General features: G+C 42.7%; 2 protein-coding genes across 8 annotated transcripts in view; both read right to left on the bottom strand.

Moving 5' to 3' along the window:
• Window positions 1-1,352, bottom strand: part of zswim7 (zinc finger, SWIM-type containing 7) — a 32,822-nt gene extending 31,470 nt beyond the window's left edge. For both annotated transcript variants that reach the window (XM_040014745.1, XM_040014746.1), the window contains exon 1: window positions 176-1,352. In XM_040014745.1, coding sequence (XP_039870679.1) covers window positions 176-251 — 76 coding nt within the window. In that variant the 5' untranslated portion in view covers window positions 252-1,352. The remainder of the gene's footprint in view (window positions 1-175) is intronic.
• A 140-nt stretch (window positions 1,353-1,492) lies between these two features.
• The window catches only part of ncor1 (nuclear receptor corepressor 1), a 62,745-nt gene continuing 45,645 nt past the window's right edge, over window positions 1,493-18,592 (bottom strand). Inside the window, exons 20-46 of one of the 6 annotated variants that reach the window (XM_040014717.1) lie at window positions 17,874-18,309; window positions 17,618-17,744; window positions 17,220-17,337; window positions 16,361-16,522; window positions 14,230-14,393; window positions 13,484-13,598; window positions 13,068-13,153; window positions 12,797-12,968; window positions 12,585-12,713; window positions 12,406-12,489; window positions 12,077-12,324; window positions 11,623-11,932; window positions 11,082-11,297; window positions 10,684-10,860; window positions 10,123-10,272; window positions 9,352-9,522; window positions 9,073-9,208; window positions 8,356-8,822; window positions 7,528-7,644; window positions 6,837-6,985; window positions 6,493-6,710; window positions 6,266-6,409; window positions 5,995-6,140; window positions 5,809-5,862; window positions 5,523-5,702; window positions 5,258-5,428; window positions 1,493-3,976 (exon numbers count right to left, since the gene is read on the bottom strand). In XM_040014717.1, the coding sequence (XP_039870651.1) occupies window positions 3,780-3,976; window positions 5,258-5,428; window positions 5,523-5,702; window positions 5,809-5,862; window positions 5,995-6,140; window positions 6,266-6,409; window positions 6,493-6,710; window positions 6,837-6,985; window positions 7,528-7,644; window positions 8,356-8,822; window positions 9,073-9,208; window positions 9,352-9,522; window positions 10,123-10,272; window positions 10,684-10,860; window positions 11,082-11,297; window positions 11,623-11,932; window positions 12,077-12,324; window positions 12,406-12,489; window positions 12,585-12,713; window positions 12,797-12,968; window positions 13,068-13,153; window positions 13,484-13,598; window positions 14,230-14,393; window positions 16,361-16,522; window positions 17,220-17,337; window positions 17,618-17,744; window positions 17,874-18,309 (4,844 nt within the window). In that variant the 3' untranslated portion in view covers window positions 1,493-3,779. The remainder of the gene's footprint in view (window positions 3,977-5,257; window positions 5,429-5,522; window positions 5,703-5,808; window positions 5,863-5,994; window positions 6,141-6,265; window positions 6,410-6,492; window positions 6,711-6,836; window positions 6,986-7,527; window positions 7,645-8,355; window positions 8,823-9,072; window positions 9,209-9,351; window positions 9,523-10,122; window positions 10,273-10,683; window positions 10,861-11,081; window positions 11,298-11,622; window positions 11,933-12,076; window positions 12,325-12,405; window positions 12,490-12,584; window positions 12,714-12,796; window positions 12,969-13,067; window positions 13,154-13,483; window positions 13,599-14,229; window positions 14,394-16,360; window positions 16,523-17,219; window positions 17,338-17,617; window positions 17,745-17,873; window positions 18,310-18,592) is intronic. The other 5 variants (XM_040014721.1, XM_040014718.1, XM_040014720.1 and 2 more) reach the window with 5 other exon arrangements.

Raw genomic sequence — 18,592 nt, 5'->3', positions numbered from 1 at the left:
GTTACTGGAAGTTAACTAGTCCTCACAGAAAAGGAGGAAATTATATGTGGAATGCGCCTTGAATGAAAGTCGTGTCACATTCTGCTTTAACCAACAGTTAGCTAGCAATGCTAAATCTACGTTTAAATTAAACCTAAACATGTCCAGACTTTTGTCTTCGTCATATTCATCTTACTTTGAGAAGCCTCCTGGTATGTTTTCTGTATGTCTTGGAAAAGTTGTTCGGCCACTGCAGGTAAAAACGAGCGCATTTTCGCACCACTTATTACAGGATGTCCCTGACTGCTCCAGCCAATAAGGTTCCACGAAAATATTACAACTTCCCGTGTTACCCTGCTGTGGTTTTGCTTTCCTCCAAAATAAACTCCTACGTAGATCACATTTTTCTGTTTCGAGGAGATTATTTGGAAGAAAAGGCTGCTTTTGAGTTCGTTATATGAATATCTGCGATGTCACACAGGCATTTTCTTTCTTTCTTTTTAAATAGATTTTTTAAAACTCGGCGTATTAAAGGAAAATAAGTTCAACGCGTCCGCGTACATGAAACTTGAAACCCCTTTCCACTTCCTTTCTTCGTCTGGGTTAAAACGCTCAAGTCATTTAGATATTCAATAAGAAAGCAGTGTGCTATTGGCAGACGATATAAGATCGGCAAAGCTTTTTTCGATAGAAGACATTTAGCTCTGGTATAAGCAGTAAGTAGTCAAACAGACCCATTTCACACCAGACACAGTGAAACACACACACACAGATTTATTGTGCCTACCCTAGTGTTTAACGTGCTCTGTCACAATGGGTTGCAAAAAATCTGTAAACAAATCTCATTAGACAACCTACACTTTTTCTGGTAAGACAGGTCAAATAATCAGTGTGTGAATCACACATGAATAAAAAGAAGCCCTACTGCAAGAATGACCTGTTATACACTTCCACTGTGGCATCTCAGCTAAAGGTTTCAAACACACTGGGTCTATAACTGTCACCACAGGGACCTCCTTTAAGGCCATCAACTTTACTGAGTGCAATAATACACAGAAGCAGTCAGCCAATACATAACCTTTTCTACAGTCCATGTTAAGATGTGTAGATTAAAAGGTCAAACTGACAAGAGCTGATAAGAGAATGCTGCAGAATTATTAGGCAGCAGTAATTGAACAACATTCTTTTAACTGCACTACCAAAGTCTCAGGTGTGTTGGCGTCGGCTTTAATTACACATTTCATTTTTCAATTTGTAGGAATTCAATTAACATTTTTGCCTCCTCACCTTCAATTTAAGTCTGGGAATCCTTAATAGCTGATATATTTGTTGCATTTGCCCAACTTTTACCTACAAGGGATCACTGGCATTAATTTCCATTTCATACTGGATTACCTGACAAATAAATCATTGCAATATGCGTCAAAGAGTGCGTGTAATTGCCAGTGCACAACCAGAGAGAAGGGGAAAAAACCAAACAAACAAAAAACTGCACACGTCTCAAGGATCGGCACATTTTTCAGTGGTGAACTGATCCACTTTATTTGATTGGTCTGAACTCTTGTAATAGCCTACTGAGAGACATTGTGCGATACAAACATTGCATTTCAACATCATAGGTTACACGGGTTTTCAAGTCTCAATTCCAAAAAAAACAAAAAAACAAACAAAGAGCAAAAAAAACCCAAAAACACCACTGACTGTGTGTTTGATAGAGAGCTGAAAAGATGCTCCAATATTTTTTCGGCTTCATGTCGGATTTCTTTAAGATTCAAGTTTGTAAACTTTTTTTTTTCTTTTTGTCATTGCATTTGTAAACACATAACACCCCATCTAAATGGGATGAATTAGCAAAGATGTTGAAGAAAAAAAAAATGACAGAAAATAAAAATCTGAACATGTGCTACGACAATTTTAAATCAAAAAAAATGAAAGAAAAAGCAACAACAAAGGAAATATCAAGTTTAGAGCAGAATGGATTCGTTAACTGAGCAGAGTGAAAGCTGAAAAAGCCAAAATATTTTTTTTCCACATATCTAAAACAAAGTTTACTGCCGTGTATTATAGTTGACCTAGTATAATTCATATTCAAAGCTTTATGCCTGTTGTGTGACACAATGAAAGCAGAGATTAAGTGGTCATGGATTTGAATCTTCATGACATCAAATGCCTAAATATGTAATGGTACCATACAGTTCAAACTGCAATTGTGATGCAAGTGTGACACTAAACAAAAAAGATTCCTGTACCAGCTACAAGGAAGAAAAAAAATCGGGGCAAATTTCTGTGAGTAGTAGGAAAAGTTAAAGCACATTTTAGTATACTCCAAGGCTGGAGGATGAATAAGTTACACAGCAGGTAGTATGCTTTTTTTTGTCAAAAGCTACAAAGCAAAAAAAAAAAAAGAAAAAGAAAAGGAAAAAGTGCAACAATGGTGCAGACCATTTTTTAAGTTTGGTTAGTTTTGTCTTTGTGTGTAATAGAAAGACAATTTACAGAGTTCAGATTTTTGTCAGGACAGTATAATTAAAAAAAAGAGGGATTACAGAAACAAATACAAACATTAAACACAAACGTATATCTCTGAGAAAATTAGTTAAAGCTGCCTTCTTTCTCAAGTCACAAGGCATGGCAAAAGCATTAAAAAAACTTCCTGACATTTTTTTTTCTTTTTAAACCATGATGACATTGCAGAACAAATCATTCTGGACAGTTTGGAAACTGCAAAGAGACAGCTACATGTGACACATCACATCGCTCTTTTGAAGAAGAAGGAAAAAACAAAAAAAACATATTGGCTCACTTTCATTATTCAGTCGGGGTCCAGGAGTAGTCATAATGATATAATTTCTGGCAAAATTAAGCTTATATCAGACTTTTCACCTCTCTGCTATGACACCAGTGTTCTCAACTTGTTTTGAAGACATTTCTCTGTCTAGGGTGAGCGGTTATCACTACCATCCAACGCTTACAATCCATGCATCATCTCCGCTGTGTGATAAAGACAGTTATCAGATACCAATGCTGTTTGAAATGTTAGTCTGTTCTCCTCTAATGTCCGCAACGTTCAGGCTCTGGTGGTGCTTGGTGGATGGTGCGCAGGGTGGCACAGTCTCTGTGCTCTGCTCATGGTCAAGTACAAACCACAGGTCCGGTCTCTCTCTCTCTCTCTCTTACCGTTGCAATGGTAAAAGTATTTGTTTGTGTGTGTGCTGGGTGACAGGGTTTGGAGGGGTGGGAGATGTTGGACTACACAAGACCAACTGTGTTATTAAAGAACGCACCCACACTCTTTCCATTTAAAGTGGATCAATTTAAAAGCGACATTAAAATAAGAAATAATCAAGTTAAGAAAAACACTGCAAAAGGTTACTCTATTTACATACAATGATCTTCTTAAAGACAAGGTATATCTTTACAGAAATCAAACAAAATTCAGAAATAGTTTCTTCTGTTGTCTTTTTTTTTTTTTTACATATTAAGTTCTTTATCTTTCCTGCATCTCATGTCATCACCTCAAGCTGAGTTTTGTTTGTTTTTTCCCCCACCACAACAGGCTGGACGAGTGCTTCTGGACCAAAAGCAAGCGACGTCCAGGAGAACCCTTCCGGTCACAGGCTGCTGCTCGTACTCTCAGCCAACAGCCAGGGGGCGCCATAGCACCAAAAATAAAAAGGACAACACCCCATCTACATGTTGCACTCCCCAGTGAGCGAGGTTAGTTCCAGGAGAGGGGCGTGAACAGACAAGCCAAAGAGCAGGCCTCTCTTCTGGTTAATAAAGCTGTAAGCAAGCGGGGCTCAGTCGTCACTATCAGACAGGGTCTCGTATTGCTCCGACAGCAAAGACTGCCACTCTCGCCGCTGGCCAGGGGCTCCAGCTGGATTCTGCTGCAGCTGCTGCTGCTGGCTCTGTATGGAGGGTGACGCTATGGAAGTGGGTGGTGTGTTGCTCAGTATGCGCATAGTCAGCGGGTTGTATGGGAACTGGATGGGTCCTGTGGAAAAAGGAAAACAACACGAGTGGGCAAAATGTAGATGAAATGATGCCAGGGCCATATTCCAGGAAGCAGGTTCAACAAACTCCGAGTCAAACCATAAACCCTGAGCTGATGTCCGAGTTTCTGATTTAGGAAAGGCTGACCAGAGCTGGCGTTTTACATTTAACACTTTAGTTACATAAACTTTACATGTAATTTTGGTAGGATGACACATTTTAAATAAGAAATACAGATCATGTAAGGACAAAATAAACCCCTAAGAATTTATCAGTTTTAAATCCGGCCATGCTAGTTAACTGAAACCCGAACGTGGTCTACTGAGCTGCTTTGATCCGTTATGGAATTTATGACATGGATCCAGTTCTGGGAGACCTGATTAAGGTGATTTTCAGATTAACGTGAGTTTAAGTTTGGATTTCACACAGTGTACTTCAAAATGTTGTTTCACATCATGTAATGTGTCTGTGAACAAATTTCAACATGAAATGTAGTCAGAACACAATTAGAGTGTCTGCAACTGCATTTAAAAAGTCACTTTAAAATACATTTAATGTTTCAGAAAAATTGCATGACACTCTTATAGCTGCATTTCTGTCCACACAGTTAGAAAAATTGAGACTACAGATTTTATTCTGAGCTGACCATACATCTGAGATGTAATCTTGGTCTTTATCTTTATAATAGTGACGACTAAATAACTGTGAACGCAGTCGTGTTACATACAAAAAATAGCAAATAAACATGACTTTAGTTTCTACCAAAAACTCTACCAAAAATCTCTGCAAATGAAACTTTTCAATTGCACCTTTCACAGCAACTTTATGAATGAGGAAATGAAACTGAGTGTCAGTCAGCTGGTTTGGGCGCAGCAGGAAGCGAGGAGCCAGGGGAAGACTTTCAGAATTTGTTGAAGAACTCATTAACAATGAATTAACAATTAATTCATTGTTCTGTTTTTTTCAACATGCACAAGAACTAGTTCTCCACCTGCTGCAGGTTCTGCTTAGATGTCTAGAGCAGTAAAAGGTTGTCACCAACTGGTGTCCAAGACTGTGGAGTCTATAAAAAAAGACAGCCCACCACCTAGAGAAGCAGCTGAATGATACTGAGGGCCCTCACAATAACAAGCTAACTAACAATCTAGCTGGGAAGTAACCATCAGGAAGGAAAAGAAAAAATAAGGTTGCTGCTTAATAGGTTGAGCTTACTCTGGAATAGAATCATTTAAGATCTATGAGTAGAAAACAGTAAAGTGACAGTAGAGACTGGACAGTGCACCTGTGGAAGAGGGTCGGTCATCCCAGCTCCACTGGGATTGGGCTTGTCTGTGATAGTCTCCCTCAGAGTGGACGGAGGACACTGATGAGGGGCGCTCCCCTCCACCGTAGACCTGACCCAGGTTAGGAGACTTGGATTTCCGGCTGTTGGCTTTTCCCTGCTTCTGCTTACCTGAATTCAAAGAGGTAGAGGTAAATCAACATGTTCCACAGTCCTTCAGAACGGGCACAAAGTTGACTACAATAGCGGGGGTATTCCTGCTTACCCATGCTGGGAGATGGACTGGCCTCCTGCCGAGGGTCACTGCCAGTGTTGGATGTTACACCACCCTGTTGGTCCTCCTGTCTGTCCTCCAAATTGCCCATTAAGGCCTTGCGGATGATGTCTTCCAGACCCAGATTACTGGCTGGGTCACTAAAGGAGTGATTCCTGGGGTTGATGCTGCCTAAAAATCATATCACACACACACACACACACACACACGCACAATACAGTGAGAGAGAATCGGCATAAATACACAGTGTGTCTGAACAAAATATGCTGCTACTTACTGGAGCTGGTAACCGCAGGCAGGTTGAAAATCTCTGTTCCTGGTTGTGCGTTTCCTGCAAGACAATTAATACTGGTGAAAAAAAAGCTGGTTTAGAAGAAACAGAGTTCAAAATGCTTTAATTATTCACATGCATAAGGAGCTAGAAGGATTTAGGTTAACATAGGATAAGAGAATACCCACTTACCAACATCAGAATCACCAACACCAGAGGTGGAGTTCAACTTACGAAAGATCTCCTGCTTCTTCGATTTCACCATTGGTGAGGTGTTCTCCAGCTTGGTGAAGAAGGAAGGCAGATAGCTAACACTCCCTGGGGACCGCGAGTCACTCCTGAACCAAAAAAAGACACAAAGAGTCAGACAAAACAGTGACACAAACCTTCAAAAACATCAAAACTAAATCTGAATCATTATAAAATCAAATTATCAAACAAACAAGCTGAGCCGCTCCTGTACCTAATCTCTGAGCTGTCACCCTCTCGCCGCTGGGGTGGAGGTCCACCTGACTCCTGTTTGTCCATGCCTTGGTAGCTCTGTGGTGGAGAGATGGGTTCATAGTTCTCCATCGGCCTGCCTCCTCGCTCTGGAGACTTGCCAGGCCTGAAGAGGAGAAAGAGAGCAAATTTTTGTCAGATGGCAGAAAATAAATTGGTTTCATTCTAATTAATTCAGGCATTCAGTACCTGGCTCTGGGCTTGTCGGGGGCGTTCTCTGGGGAAACTCTGCTGGAGGGTCTCTGGTGGTGTTGGGCCTGCACCTGATTCTCAGGACTGTAGCGACTGGGCATTTTGCCTCGACCTGAAGAGGACACAGGTGGCACAACGCTCTGGAATGCAGCAGAGGCTGAAGAGGAGACTGGAGGAGGGTCCTTATTCCTGGCAAAATCCTGTGTTATGATGTGCTGCATTACAGGGAGTTACCACAAAACCAAGTTAGCTAGCTGTGATTACCTGGTGCACATGGTAAATTCCTATGTGCTGCATTATTTTTGATGTTGCAGGCCATTGTGCTCTCCAGCATTTCTTACCGAAATGTGGTCTGCCAAGGTCATGACTCTATGAGTTTTGGGGACCTGTGAGTAGCTGTCAGCCTGGGAGGAGGAAGGTTGCTGGGAACTGGACTGTGGTGGCTCCCCTGATTGCCGGTATCGACTCATGTCATAAGATCGCATGCCAACTGCGAAAGGTTAACCAGGGACAGAGCAGAGTTGTTTTAGAGAGAGCCATGGTGAAGTGAGAAGTGATGAGATGGCAAGACTCCAAAAGACTATGCCAAAAGTAAATGATCCACATCTGCTTTCAGGTGACAAAAATAACTTTTGAGTGCAGTCTGGGGACTAGACTGACGCAGAGGAATGCTGTCTGACAGTCTCAAATCACAAGGTTAGTGGGTGAAGCCATTCAAGGTATGGCATGTTTACTCAGCACAGCTAATTTTAGCCTTTCATGCCAAATCTTCAACAACCCCCCAACAAGTAATCAAGGGTATCGTTCTCTAACCAGAAGATTAGTGGTCTGAGTTGAAGAGTTTTAGGATAAGATACTGTAAATTCCCCAATGCACCAGTTGGTATGCGATTGTGTGACAGAGTTTAACTGCATTAAAAAAATCCATTGTATGAATATCTTTAATATAACTTGAATTATATTTGAATATTAGTAAAATCACTCTGGTTTAAATAAAAAAAAAGGAATATCCCCAAAGTTAGGATGTTCATACCCGATGCCTGTTGTTGCACATCTTCTGGTTTGTCCTGCTGAGGCTGGACAGGGGAACTAGCTGGACTGATCACCTCAATTGCTCCACCACCAGTGTTGTCATAGCGACTGGATGTCACTGTGGGACAAGTATGGACAAAGAGTTACTGTTGACTGAGGCCAAACTGATAGCAATATTTGGTGAGTTAAAGAAAAAAACAATGAACATTAACTTAACACAAACGTATGTGTCTTTTTGAGTCCTTAAGATAATATGACAATAAGGCTACTTTCAGCTTCTTACTAATCACAAGAGGTTGTTACAGTCGGTAGCGCTGCAAGTTTGTTTGATGCCCTTCCTGAGGTAAACCTAAAGGGGATCTGTGTGTCTGGCTGGATTTGAACCAACAACGTTTTGCTTGCGAAGCAAATATATTAACCAGTACACTATGGAGGGGCCTAATATGCTGTGACAATGATTGCTCTTCTACGCTCTGCTTGACTCTGCTTGGATCTGCTACTTGTGGTGTCTGTAGCATTCCAAACACTTGTTGCCAACAGGGCAGTTGGAAAGTTCTTTCTCCTAAACTTTGCAACGCCAACACTGTTGAAGGGCATTTCTCCTATCTCTTTTTAAATTTTAATTTATCGGCTGCAGATACTGATATGTAGGAAAATAGCCAATATTTGCCTACGTATCAGCCCTACCAATATATTGGTCAGGCTCTACTACACATGAGATGTACTGTTCTATGTACACCTATCCTTTCATGCAACTGCGGATGTTACGGTATCACAGAGCATTTATGTGAAGCTTGAACAGTTCTCTTTTTTAATCCAATACACTCACAGCTGCTAGATGAATCCGAGCTCTGAGAGCCTCGCTCTCGCGAGTCTTTGTCCGAGGCTATCTGACGTTTGATAATGACATCAATAAAATTGGCGGCTGTCATAGTCGTCTTTCCATGAGTCCGAAGCTCCTCTTCAATGCGGGACTTTGTTTGAGGTCCCTTATCCTTAACCCCAACACCAGTGCTTTCAGAATAAGCTGGATAGGGTTTACTCCCTGGCAGAGACATAGCTCCATACGGTGAATGCAGAGATCGCCTTTCTGTCTCCTGTTGTTGCTGTTCAGACAGGCTGGATGCTCGCCGAGCTGAAGACATATCGTCATCTCGTTCATGTTTGCTCTCCTTCACCTTGACCACGTCCATCTGTGGAGCAGAAGCTGCGGCGTCCACCAAAGCAGCCAGAGCATCAGCTGCAGTACTGTGGCGGGCGGTACTCTGTGGTGCAGATATAGCTGCTGAAAGAGGCCTAAAAGAGAAAATAAGAACTCGATCACGTCAAAAATATTTGCAGAAACATGTGCTCATGTAAAATATTTTTCCATTCCATTGCATCAAATGAGTCTAACGAGGAGACTTTTTAGCATAAAGAAGTGGCTCACACAGTTATCATGTCATGCTGTTGCCCAAAATGTAAATCATGTATAAAAAAAATATGCAAGCGCAAAAAATCTTTAGCGAGCTAGAGGAAAAGAGACCCAGAGTAGCTTTAAGCTTACATCAGAGAGGTGATGACACTCTTTGGCTGGAAGATGCTTGGCCGCTGTGGAACTCCAACATCCTGTGGTCTGTGTGAGGGAGAAGGGGAGTGCAGATAACCTCGACTCCCTGGCCGGACTGGCTGCTCTGGTCCGCCTTGAGGACACACATAAATATTTTACTGTAACAGTGTTTCAAAATAAAAGCCCTAAGAGCACAGGTTCCTATACTGAAGGGACTAAAAACATCAGAATGAGATTTCCAAAACTGTACGATTTCTAAACTCAAAAATGACTCACCTGCACGCATGTATTCATTGGCTCGCTCTCGTTCTCGCTCTCTTAATTCCCGCTCACGCTCATGTTCCCTCTCCCTCTGCTCCCTTTCCTTTTCCCTTTCCTTCTCCTGCTGCTCCCGATCACGGTCACGCTCCCTCTCCCGTTCTCTCTCATTGGCAACAGCAAGGTGACCTGAAGAGAACAAGGACACCACAGACAAAATGTAAAGACTCGACTCACCTGCTAGAAAAATGCTGGAGCAGACTTCCTTTAGAAATGTTAGCTTTGCTGACAAGTTCTGAAATGGCCAGATGTACCATTTCAGATGAAACCAGGAAACTGTGCTGCTGCTGCTTTAAAGCTGCTTTAAACTCTTAAACTTACCTGGACTGAAAAATAAGAACAACTACAGATCACATAACTCAACTCTTTAAGCTCATCACCAGGTTTTTGGAATCTACATATTAAAACAATCGGTTTAGGCGATAGGATAAAAATAAAAAACAGAGTGCAGGCTATTTATGTTTTGTTTGTTTTTTCCTGTGCAACAGAAAACAAAAAAACAAAAACAAAAACAAGGACATCAACTGCTCTGTGCAACGGTCAGGCAGTTTTATGGGAAATCACTCCCAGCATGACTTCAGTAAAACTTAACTTTTGTAACCAGACAAGCACAACTGACCTTTGCCACATCAGGCCAGCACAGAGCTGCACTTTTACAGAAGCGGCGATCGTGGCAAGGAAGATAAAGGGCACATGGGGTGTAGGGATGGGGAAGGGAGGGGTCCTCACCTTGCGACATGGAGGTTGGGTTGAAAGCTCTAGGAGGGAAAGGGGGCTGAGGTCCAGTGAGGTAGGCGATGCGTTCCAAAGTGGGAGTACCTGTTCCCCCAGGGTGAGGCAACAGGATAGTTGGAGGCATCTGGGCTAGATCAATAATCCCTTTTACAGACAGAAGCAAAGGGCCAACGGTGAACAACAAGAACCAATCCATCAATTTCTGAATGTATGAACACCGTATACACTTAGCTGTAACCCATCACCTTCATCTGTTAGTGCTTCCAAATACAAATTGATCAATAAGCAACAGGGCTGCAAAGAGAGTGGAATAGTGGTCAACTTGTAAGAGGCAACCACTCAGCAAATGGAGATTTGCATGACTATACAAAATGTATAAATTGAGCTGTAGCCGAATCATTTGCAGCCCCAATATAAAGAACAAATCAGCAGAATTTGTCTAGGTCATTTGCTTCTGGGCGTCTGGAAAAGGTTGCCACTACTTCACAAGCACACAGTCTGCATACTACTACCCCTCCTGCCCACAGCTGTTAGTCAGCTATCGGAGGGCCATACCTCGAGATCCGGGTGCATAAGGGATAGCAACAGACTGTTCCCGCGGTGACAGTCCTCTGGGCATCTGCTGGGAAGTGATATAATCGTTCAGGATGGTCTGCCGTGTGTTCTCTATGGTGTACAGCTGGTAGTTGTTATGGTAGCCTGTTGGGGATGGCTGCCTGGGGAACATGAATGCTGTAGCAGAGGACAAAACAAAACAAAACAAAAAAGCCCATGAACAGAAGGCTCACTGATACAGATCACAACTGCTGACGTCAGCAGCTGTAAAAGATCCTGGACATGTTATGCTTATGAAATAGAAAGCCTGAGTTGCTTTCATCAGTTTACTCAGAATCAAGGTTTTCATTATTCACATGGTGACGGTAGAAAGAATGAAAATGCTTTCAACACTATACCAGGATCCAGCACTCTGTGGAAGGCCAGGGCGGGGTCAAGATGTGGAGGCAAATGGCTTCTGTACACTTCAGGCCTATGATGAGGGTCGAAGGGGCTATGAGAGGCTCCAGGGTCACCACCACTCACTGGGGACTTGGCTGGGACACTGTCTCTCTGCGTCGGTGTCATGGTGCTCTTTCTTTCATGTGAAGCAGACTTTGCAGACCCCATCCCACCTTCAGGAGAGAGAGAGAGAGAGAGAGAGAGACGCACACGTCTTATCTAATTAGTTGAAGCAACAACTTAATATCATTTCATTACTTTTCTCAGGAAAAAAAAAGAAAGAAAAAAGAAAAGCTTATCCAGTGCCCTCAGCACTGGGTGCACATTGTGTATTAATTACTACTATAGTTTTTCGACAAAATAAGATCATCTGGTAAGGGAAAGATAAATGTCTACTTCAATTCTATCCAACTCCATAATTGTAAGAGTTATAATGTTTATTAATAAATAACTGAGAACCTGATGTTCTACTGTGAATAAAATGATTATGGAATATACCCTCTGAAGCTCGTCCCAGCATAGGTGATCCTCTAGACATGGGGTTGGTACTGTAACTAACAGGGGTCCTGCGAGCATTGGCGTCCTCATACAAGCCTGGGCTAAGCTGGGATTTGCTGGCCTCCTGGTGTGTGGAGCGTAGAACAGAGGTGGTGGAGTTGACCACAGAGGTGTGCCGTACTCCCTTACCCTCGTCGTATTTGGTTCGTTCCATGGCCTCCAGTTGGGGCATGTTGTGTGGCAGCTTAGTGGGACTGGGGATCAGGGACTTGACATTGTGTTTGATGGTGGGCTGGTTCAGATTGTGAATCTGGTAAAGGGTTTTAAAAACAACAGTTTAGTTATCAATTCATCATAAAAATCAGTTTTGTATTTTTGTGGAGTTCATATATTCAATTTAAAAAACATTAAAGTAAATTGTTTAAGAGTGGCTGGAATCACAGCTCTGTCTGACCTGTGACATGGAGCCCTCCAAAACCCTTCTGTCTGGCAAATCAGGAGTCTTGCACATATCCTGTCCGGAATCTTGTCGTGGGATTTCATGAATAGAACGACCCATCTCTTTAATCGTATTGACGCCCTCGTAGGGCTTGCCCTTGCCAATACCCCCTTCGAAGGAGCGGGCAGGCGGGCTCTCCTGCTTTAACTGTTTTCCATATTTCATAGTATCGTCATAAGTCTCTGCGGCAGTTCTTGGTGTCCCTGGAAAGATTTGAAGTTATTTCAGGTTTGCTTATTCTTTCATGTGACTTTGAGTGATGCATCAACTTTACAGTAAGCTACCTTGCATTATGGATCCAGTGATCACCGGTCTTTCCTTAGATTCTCCATGAATGCTTTCTCTGGGCAAAGCTCTGCTAATTAACCCTGAGGGGGAAAAAACAGAAACAGGCACCGTGAGCCCCTGACACAGAAAAGACAAACAAGGACAGTGTGTATATTCAGTGACACACAAGCAGTACCCTCCAACGGGGCTCCTTCTCTGCCCGTGTGTCCTCGGCCCATGGGTTCCTCCATCATGTTGAAGGTGCGTTTCAGCTCATGACTTGTTCGGGGGCTGCGGGTGTTTTCCCTGGGGTTCTTGATGGCTACTGGTCAATAAAAATATAATAACATGTGTGTGCCAAACAAAGAAAAATTGCTATTTGCAATATCGACAATAAAAGGCACTTACAACTATCATAGGACACGATATGCCCACTTTTGCCTTCATAGATGACGTGACCTTTAGCCAGCTGCTCCCCCCTAGCTTTGTCTGGGCTGCTTGGGTCTTCTGTGGCAAGCCTTGTGATGGTGCCCTTCAGAAGGTCAGCAGCAATGCTCGACTGGGCCAGAGCTGGCGTGCCCTGTTTAAGGGGAGAGCAAAGAAATGTTCTATAAATACAAAAAAAAACCCATGAAGTGTAAAAACAAAAAAACAAAGCCTCATTTCATCCATTCATTACCTGAGTGATAGAGCCTCTGAAAGGCAGACCTTCGCCAGCCTTTGCTGGGTTGCCTCTACAATCCTGTATGGATGGAACTGCAGCTCCTAAAGAGTTACAGAGAGAAACAAAATATAACTAGACTATAAGGCTTGAGAAAGTTTTCTACTAACAGGAACTCCAGTTCTCTATTTGCAGAATTCTGTGTGGTACAATAGTAAAACAGACAGACCATGCCATAAAGTAGGTGCGATGCCTCAGATGTCAACTGTGACAGAATTTCTAAAGAGCAACGTCCTTTGATCTGGATGTTTTGCTTTCTGACACTGAAAGCAAAGCATTCATTTTCATGCCATGCTTGGTTTTCCAATGTTGCCAGCTCTATATGACCAGAAGAAGTGATAAACAGCTTAATCACATGAAGCCTGTTATCCTACCAGGCTTGTTAAGATCCTGCTGCCGCGGCAGACCCAGAGAGATGGAGCCCACACTGCTCTTAGTTCCCTCTGGCCCATAGATAGCGTGGGATGGCAGGTATGTGCCAGGAGTTCCCTGGAAATTAAATCACAGAACATATTGCAAAGTCAGCTCACTGGGTACACAGAAACAATAAAGCAGTTCATTTTATTAAGATGGGATCAACTGTCCTATTCTACCATCAACAGTGTAGTAAAATGGTAAATGGCCTGTATTTATATAGCGCTTTACTGGTCCCTAAGGACCCCAAAGCGCTTTACATATCCAGTCATCCACACACACATTCACACACTGGTGATGGCAAGCTACATTGTAGCCACAGCCACCCTGGGGCGCACTGACAGAAGCGAGGCTGCCGGACACTGGCGCCACCGGGCCCTCTGACCACCACCAGTAGGCAACGGGTGAAGTGTCTTGCCCAAGGACACAACGACCGAGACTGTCCAAGCCGGGCTCGAACCGGCAACCTTCCGATTACAAGGCGAACTCCCAACTCTTGAGCCATGATCGCGATAGATAAATATAGTAATAGTTTGAAAATTAAAGTGTTGATCCTGTCATGGACAAAAAGATTTATAAAACCTACATATGTTAATCTTACATCAGAGCTCACATAAATTATTAAAGAATCTGATTTCTCCCCAGTGGTGTAAGAGAAAAGCTAGTCTACTGGTAAAGCACAAACATCATACCCCAGGTGCCTCACCTGGGAGATGGAGCCTCCTTGGATGAAGGAAGGCTTGTCTGTGGGCTTGGTAGTTGGAATGAGTGGAGGAGGAGAGGGAATGTTGGGAGGTCGAATGGTTCTGAACGTCATGCGGCCTCCATCTGGTATATTCTGGACCAGCTGGGTAGTTGCAGGGTGAAGGACTGGTGGAAATACAGAAAAGGAAATAAGATAACTGATTAAAACAGCTGGGTATAACATCAAAAAAGCAAACCAGTGCACCCAACATACTGTTTTTTTTTAAGCTTTATTCCAAATTAAATACTTCATGATAAAATATTAAGCTTTGTTCTGACAACGCTCCACTGAGTGGCGAAGTAAGCAGAGAAGACCTCATTTAACAGCCTGTCTTCAGCCTGTGGTATCTTTGGCCCATGCCCGCTGTCTGCTCGACTGTCTCCTGGGACAGCTGAATAGACAAAATGAATCATAACACACCTCAAACATGCACCCACACAGACCGGGAGTAACCTCCCTGCAGGGAGAGCAGCATGCACTCTGCACTCTATCAAAAATGCAAATGGCAGCGAGAGTTCCTCCAGCGGGCACGGGCGTCATCCTGCTGCTGGCTCATTGCAGGGACAGATAAGAAAACAAGCCACTCTATGACAAATTTATAAGCCTCTGTTGCAGAGAAGGGACTGTGTGTCAGGCATTAACATTCATGCTCAGGAAGTTCAGGAACAACAACTTAATTCGGATGGACATGATTTTATCCTTGCCCCAAATTACAAACAAGGGGGGGAAAAAAGTAACAGCAGAATTTTCAGAGAAGTTTTTGTATGCATCCTATAAGATGGAAAATAAGATAAGATGACCTTTATTAGTCCCACACGTGGGAAATGAGGAAGCAAAACATAGCACCTCTTCCCAGCTCTATAAAGTTCTGGCAAATATCTGACAGTCAATCTGCATGTAGTAAATCCAGGATAATCCCCTTATCTGGCTTTGATTTGCTGTCACAACATCATTAAAATGTGAATCTGTTAATCATCATCAACAAACAGACGGTGTATGACCTTCAGTTTGCAGTGATATTCAATTTCAGGATTCATAATTCACTATAACCATATTCTAACTGGACATGTAGCACACCTACAAGGGCGATACAGCAGAAATGCTCTTTGATGACAGCAGTCGACAGAACATCAGAGTGGACAGGACATGTTTAGGTCTTTTTTTTTTTTTTTTTTTTACCGTTGGTTAATGAAAATCACCAATAGTTAAAATGATATCATTTATGAAATTATTATAAAGAAACCTATAAATATGGTTTAATGTGCTCACTTATGTAAAGCAAATACACAAAATGTCACGGAGATCGGAGGGCAACTATCACTGGAAGTGGGCTCATTTTCTGAGACACAACAAATGGAGCCAAAGAAGTGTTACCTCTGTCTGATCCATTCACAAATAAGCAAATTATAATCCAACCGGTTATAAAACGTTACAAGCAGAGAGGATGACTTTATAACAGAGTGTAAAAAAAAAAAAAAAGAAACGTGACATAGAGAACTTCAGATATGCAGGATATAGGTATTAGCAAAAGCAATGGATGGTCATATCTGGGCAGAGGTTTCTTCATTTCACCTTAACACTGATTGCACACTTCCTGTACATTGCTAAATGCTAATGTGTACACATATACCTTTGGACTTGGGAAGATACATCTTGAGTAATACACAAGTGCTAACACTGTCACATCCCATGACAGGAATAAGAGCTCCACAGCAGTCCTCATCTCCACTCCAAATTTAAAGTGGACCTACCATGCTCACTGCTAGCTCCACGTTTTTACTCTTGGACTCTAGTATAGAGTACACTAAATGATTCACAATTCAGATTACTCATTTACCTCATGCAGGGTCTTGGGGGGGGGGGGGTGTCTGAAATTAACCTGTTGCCTCATATACTGACCTCATTCTTTTAACTATTTCAGTTAGTATGTATGCACATTTTTGAAGACAATGTCATATTCCACTACCAGTGGAGTCAAAAAAATCTATAACACATATAGAAAAGGGGTGTCAAACAAGGCCTGCCTGTATCGCAGGGTCATGGGAGGAGGCAAAAAGGGTTGGGAGGAGGAGGTGAAAATGTGTGCTTTTACCTGGTGGCACACTGTAGCAGGAGACATTGGGGGCGTTGGGGTCAGGTGAGGCCTTTCTTAACTCCCTGGGGGAGAGTCTGTAAGGAGAGCCTGGCTGACCGGAGTGGGTCTCCTGGTCCACAGCCAGCATCATGTCATAAGGCATGTACGGTAAGGGTTTACCTGCAGCGTACAGGCATAAGGACAAAGGGAAGATAACCACTATTAAAAGAAAAACCCAATCCCAGTGTGCACGGAGCTGACCCAGAATGGATGCACATTTTTGACAGCCACACCGCCACCTGGACACGTACCCGCTAAAACCTACTATGTGTAATAAATACTGTGGTTTCAAAGCTCAGTCGTTTACTGACAGCTGCTCTCCTCTTCATGGCACTCACGCTAAAAGGTGCTAAAAGCTTTGCAAAATCAAGCTGTAATACAGTCTGCCCATTGGCTTCACTGCTCTCCATTCAGAAGGTGCATGGGTGAACTAAATCGACGGTCAGGCAGAAGTGACCTCTGACAGCCTCTAGTCACATGGCATCAAAAAACACAAACCCCAAATCCCCCTCTTCATAAGGTATTTCAAGAGAAGTGTAAATCAAGACTTCTGTTCATATAGTACTAAACGCAGAAGGATTTTTTTTTTTTTTTTAAATCTTGGCTCAGGCTGAAGAACATTACGACAGTCCAGAGCACCCTAAACATGTAGTTTCATAAAAACATTTTTATGAAACTACATAAAAATGAATGGGTCCTAAAATATAGGCTATAAATAGTTCACTGTTAGCAGCAGCAGCAGAGAACAATGAGGATAGAGCACTGAGAAGGCAACAGGAAATGTGAGCGTTGAACGAGGATAGTTTTACTTTCTTACCATGGTCCTGCCTTTGCTTCTCTTCCTGGTGCGCTGACTCATGCACTGCTTTGATCTGGTGTTGCAACATGGCGTAACCACTGATGGGCACGCCACCAGTGCCAAATGGACCAGGCACCTAAAGTATTAAGAAGGGGGAGAAGTCCATGAGTCCGGAAGCCAGATATGAACTAAGTGAGATAATGAAGCACTGCAGGGAAGCAATTCCAGAACACGTTTAATAAACATACAAATATTATTTTTTTCATTCAATAAAAACCTTAATAGAAAAAATGTATCCACACACAGTGGAACTGTTTGCCATGTATTACATAGTGCTTACACTATAAAGGCCTGTAGTTTTTTTGTTGTAGTTTTTTTTTTTGTCTGAGAATGATCCTTCTGAAAAAGTTACCAACCATGGGTGGTATTGAAGCTGCCCGCTGATGCAGCTGATCGATGTTGAGCTGGGTTTGCTTAGGTGACGGCACCAACACCGAGCCTGGAGGGTTAAGCAACGAAGGCTTTTCCATGGAGAATATTCTGCTGCGTGAGACAAAATATAAACGTTTAAAATAATTTGACAGCATTCTTTTTGGAAAATGCAGTTATTCACACACAACATGAACGCGTGAACAGGGAGCTTATGCTATGAAATTTGCTATGAAAATTCACCTCTGCCTTTCAGGCTCTGCTTCAACATCCTCATCAGCACTGCAGGTGGCGCTGGAGTCATTATCTGAGTGGAGCCTTTCGCCATGATCTCCCTTTTCGCCTTTCTCCTTGATACCGGGCTCCATCTTCACTTTAACCTCTTCGGGATTCATAACCACATCCAGAGGTTCCGTTTTAGGATGTACTGAGCCTGCAAAGGAAGTCACCCTGGCTTTTTCCTCCTGAGATCCCACCTCGCCCTCTGGGATTTTCTCTTGTTTCACTGTGAATTCGCATGGAGGCTCTGGAGCCTTCCCATTGCTAGTCTGGCCTTTGTCCTGGTCAGCACACTGAGTATCTCCTGCAGCGCCGTCTGCCCTCTTGGAGTCACCGGACTTTGAGGAGTCAGCCTGAGAGGGGGAAGGGGCGCTCTCTGTATCAGAGCTGTTGTCACCTCCTAAGGAAGCACCCAAGGACAAATTAATACATGACAAACAATTAATGAAGTTACTAAAACTCACAGGACTTTACTAAACTCCTAACAATGAAAATAAATATAGACATCCTGACATAAATCAAAACAAGAGCAGATACTCTAAGATTAATCATATAAAGAAGACGCAATTGGATCGTGGAAATAATACAATTCAATGAATATTCCATGAAACCATTAAAACGTCAGCCATAATACAGCCTCCATGTATTAAGTCAAGAAAGAATGGGGTATTTATATCAAACTC

This window comes from Simochromis diagramma, unplaced genomic scaffold (genome assembly GCF_900408965.1).
Source record: "Simochromis diagramma unplaced genomic scaffold, fSimDia1.1 OVJJ01000676.1, whole genome shotgun sequence".
NCBI lineage: Eukaryota > Metazoa > Chordata > Actinopteri > Cichliformes > Cichlidae > Simochromis > Simochromis diagramma.
Note: the sequence above shows the minus strand (reverse complement) of the source record. Positions and strands in the feature narration are given on the sequence as shown.